Source organism: Limulus polyphemus, unplaced genomic scaffold (assembly GCF_000517525.1).
Source record: "Limulus polyphemus unplaced genomic scaffold, Limulus_polyphemus-2.1.2 Scaffold4483, whole genome shotgun sequence".
Taxonomy (NCBI): domain Eukaryota; kingdom Metazoa; phylum Arthropoda; class Merostomata; order Xiphosura; family Limulidae; genus Limulus; species Limulus polyphemus.
This window is the reverse complement of record NW_013670093.1, coordinates 39,998-44,674: the sequence shown is the minus strand read 5'-3', so window position 1 is coordinate 44,674 and position 4,677 is coordinate 39,998. Positions and strand designations below refer to the sequence as shown.

General features: G+C 36.0%; 1 protein-coding gene across 1 annotated transcript in view; it reads right to left on the bottom strand.

The window, feature by feature from the left end:
• Positions 1-4,677, bottom strand: part of LOC106471230 (integrator complex subunit 8-like) — a 47,705-nt gene that overhangs the window by 36,627 nt on the left and 6,401 nt on the right. Inside the window, exon 3 of the mRNA XM_022399855.1 lies at positions 1,103-1,163. Within this exon, the coding sequence (XP_022255563.1) occupies positions 1,103-1,163 (61 nt within the window). The remainder of the gene's footprint in view (positions 1-1,102; positions 1,164-4,677) is intronic.

The window sequence follows — 4,677 nt, the reverse complement described above, 5'->3', positions numbered from 1 at the left end:
ATGGTGTTGATGCATCATCTTTTTTCATACTTAACAGTGAGTACAGTAGGACTAGGGGACACAAATACAAATTTTAGCAGAGTAGGAGTTATCTTTAGCTAAGACAGTTTTATTTTTCTAACAGGGTGGTTGGCCTTTGGAATGGGTTGTCTTTGGATGTTGTGGAAGCATTAAATTTAAGTGAGTTTAAGAGAATGCTTGATAAGTATATGAATGATAAGAGCTGGCTTTAAGATTTGTTTTTCTAAATTTATTTATTAATAGTTTTAGTTTAGTTTAAAAGATGGAAGAGTCAAGATGGCCCAATAGGTCCCATATTGTTCCAAAATGTTATGTTAATAAAGATGTCTCTGTAATGTAAGCTGTCTCACTCAAAACTAATCTGACTGGAACCATGACCTAAAACACATGTGAACAAGAGTATAATTCTGTGAAAGAACAGAAATACCTGTAATACATGTGTGAGGACTTATGTTGATTGATTCAACTCTGAATCCAAAACCCAGCCACTGGGAAGTGACATCCATATGGGGGTAGGATGAGGGATCCCAATTGAAAGGGTGAACTGCAATTTTTGTGGCTCACTACAAAGCTACAACATCCCCTTAGATAGACGCGTACAGAGATGGAGGACATCTATTCATCGATACCAGCAGAACACCACCGCCCTACTTTCGACCAAATGGTTAAACCCATTCAGGAGGGTGCCTCCATGGTCAACAACCCCAGTGGCTTGGAACTGGAAAGTGGTAAGGACTCCTACACTCCCCTAGAAGAGAAGAGGGTGAATACACTGTGGAGAGTTCAGAGGAACGTAATCACTGGAGATAGTGCAATGGGTGACCATGAAACCCTATTTTGAAAATCAAACCAAAATCAAGGTGTGGTAGGGATGGGAAGCTACCCTCTTCTGCTTTACCCATGCAGTCCATAGGTGGTACGGTTCGGAATGGGCATGTTTATGAAGCAAAAAACATTGCTTGGTTATTCACTTTCAAGCAATCTTGTGGAACACCCCCATCTCACCAGTAAACATTGCAAAGCCATGGATGAGAATGCAATTCAACATGGTTGTACAGTGCGGATTTCAATTGAAGGATACCTGGTCAGGCACCGCTAACCACGAAGCAGGATACAAATAGTGAATAATTAAGCAAGGGCCCCTGAAAGGAAAGAAATAATTAATAGAAACTTACCCAGTTAGAGTCGCACCAAAGTATGAAAAATGGTCACAGATGGTAGACAAAAACTGCTGAGGAAGAAACCGTGATATGGTGAAGATAAGGGGGAGACGAATATATTAGGTGTAGTCTTCATGCCCAAATGTAGGAGTTCCCCCAATGGCCAACAAAGACGAGATGCCATGGAAAAGGTAAGGATGTCAAATCTAATGAGAAGACACCTGGAACAAAGTCCGGGAAGAAGATAATAAAAGGGAGTATGCCAATGGGATCAAAAGCCAAACACAATTGGTGAGAGCAGAAGGAGAAAGATCTCGACTCAAGGAAAACTGCCAATGAATAAAGAGGCAGGAGTGGGCACCATGGAAAGAAGCCACATGGGCAATAAAACAAAGAAGAGCACAGACCATACATAGCAGTTGATCTGGATTATGACGAGGATAAAGATGGGATATGAAAGGAAGGGAATTAGCAAAAGGATGTCTTGGGTAGGAAGGAAGGTCTGGACAAAGGAAAAGAGAGGGAGCAGGAAAAATGTACGAGAAACATCATGGGAAACAAATTTGACCTCCGATGTGCAAAGGCATAGAGGAGAAGGACTTGTGTTTGAAGCTAGAGGATCTATGTGGGGAAAATCCCATGGAAGACAAAGCCACCTGATAACAAGAAAATCAATAGACCACTCTGATGAATAGAATGTATCGGGATGAGAAAAACAAACTGTGATCCAAGCGTGAGCACCCAGAACATGACATGAAAGGATATGAGTATTGTGTGAGGGGGCCCAAAAGAGTAGATCTGACACGTGAAAAGAGATGAATTGTGAACAGATGCTATCCTCAAGAGCAACACCCCCAAAAAAAATTGGACAAGAAAGGAAAAGGAACAGACTGTAAAACCCTACTGATAAGGGAAAGGAAAACAAACAGCAATGTCACACCATACTAACCCAAAAGCAAAGAATTCTTGTGAGGAGGGAATGAACTGAAAATGGCGAAAAACCCCAACATGGAGGGAGGAAAGAGGAGGTATCCCTCGACAAATTCAATGTGTAAACAGAACACCGTATAAAGGGAAATTGAAACATTAAAGGAAAAAGCAATGAAAGGGAAAAAAAGAATGACAAATGCCAGAAGAAATCTGCCTGAAGTTAAACTAAGGTAAAATTGAAAGCCCATAGAAGGGAAGGCTTGTAAGTACCCAAACTCAAAAGATATAAAAGGAACAGCACAGGAAACATGAAGATAATATTCTGGATAACATGTCTGATAATGTGTAAAGGAGGTCTAGCAGATACTGCAATAGAAGTATGGAAGGGATTCCATGATAAGGTCAGGGAGAACTGACAATTGTATGACATTGGGAAATGGGTTCAGCCATTAGATGGAGAAAGTGAGCAATAGTGGAAGCAGATATGGCTGACCCTGGCTCCCAGGGACCAACACATGAATTTAAATTACTGGTATGAAAGATGAATTATAAACGAAACAAAATTAATGCTAAGGAGTATAAAGTAGAGATTAAACAAAAGTAACTGTAAAACTATAGAGAAAACAAAATGAAATAGTCAACATAGTGATAAGCAGGAAGTAAATGATGTAGGGAATGCCAAATGTCAAATGATATAGAAGAAAAACAACAAAATAATTACAAATCATAACGTAACTTAGTATTAACTCTCTCACTACGAGATCGGTCAATTTGACCGAGTCATGTACCTTTTGTATCATTTAAATTCTTTATCGATAATTCTCAATATATTGGGTATATCTTCACGAAATTTGGCAGTCTTTCACTTAATATTACAAGTGTTTCACATACAAAAAGTCACATTTCTTAGTGAAGTATTTCTAATCAAATAAAATAAAGATTTGTTCATGAATATAGAGTATTTGTTTTCAATAGTCCATGTGCAAAGTATTTTTCATGTTAAAATTAAAAATACTTTTTATCATCTCAAAACTCTCAAATTTCCTTTTTGTAATCCCTAAAACCTCCTAAATACATTTTAAATGTTTGTTTTCAATAAAACTTTATATTTCATCTATTATTTTCTCTACCCTAACTCTATACAACATTGGTCAATTTGACTGACCTCTTAACCACCAAAAAAAATTTGAAATAAATATAAATTACCCTTTTTCTTTCTAGAATGACTTCAAATTTTAACATGAAACTACTTCGTTTATCCAAAGCAGCTTTAAACTCGGAACAGTATACATCCATTTATAATTAAACAGAAAACAACATAATATAATACATCATTTGATAGATGAAAACATTGGCTTTCTATTGGTTATATATATATTATAGTATTAGCTGTAAGAAAGAGCTATTAACAAATCCAGAAAGAGAGGATGTGACACGTGGATGTGGTAAGAGGGTTCTGATTTTCTCTTTTATGGCTCTGTAACCAAACAAGATTGATGACTATAAAAATTATGCTTTGTCTGAGAGATTATAATATTACAGTGAGCATTTTATGTTGAATTTTGTACTTATTGGAAGTGTGGTGAATAAATTAGAGAAAAGAGGATGCCTAGAAATAAACATCACATTTCTCACACAAGGGAAAATTTTGGATTTTTTTTTTTTTAATAGTGCCTTATAAAATTAAGGACTTAAAATTTATTTACTTTTAAAATATGGATTATTAGCTACGATTTTATGCTATACTAATTGGTATAATATAAACAAAAAGTAGATTAATAAAATTTTGAATGTAATTCACTAAAACCTTGTGACAGGGTTAACAAAGGCTGCCCCTATACAGTCGACAGAGATCCTAAGGACATATAATCAAGAAGAAAATCTGCCTGATGGTAAGCTAAGGCAAAAATAACCAAAACCTGTGTAGGGTGAGGCATGCAACTAACCTCTCCCACAAGATAGAGAAAAATGCTCATCATGAAACAATGTCTGGAGAAGGAGGGGAATATTGTACTGTGAAATATGTCTTTAAAAAAACTGACAGATCTAGGTCTTCTGAAATGGGTTCAGCCATTGTTGGAGGAAGGCGAGCAATATTGCCCTCAGGAAGGGTGGACTCTGGCACCCAGGGGCCCCCACAAACAATATCAATAATAAGAAGTAAAAATTATAAAGAATAACGAAAATTAAGCAGTCAATATATTGTAAATGTTAAGAAATTGAGTAGTGAAATAAACATATGTACTGGATTTTATGTGTTGAAGAAAACAAGGTATTTAACCTAATTATCGATTTACCCATAAATAGAACTACAGGTAATCTGAAAATAACAGACACTTGTTAAGACTAATCAAACAATGCAGGACAAACTATATCACTAAACCCTTACCTAATAATAAGTATGTACAATATTGGAAGAAGAAGCTTGTGAGGACCCCGGCTCCAGGGTTCCATATAAACAAAGTTAAAGTGAAGAAGTATATATATAATAAAAAAAAAAGAAAACTAAAATGAAATAAATGTTATATTGTAAAAATTAAGTAAGTGTACAATTAACATTAACACA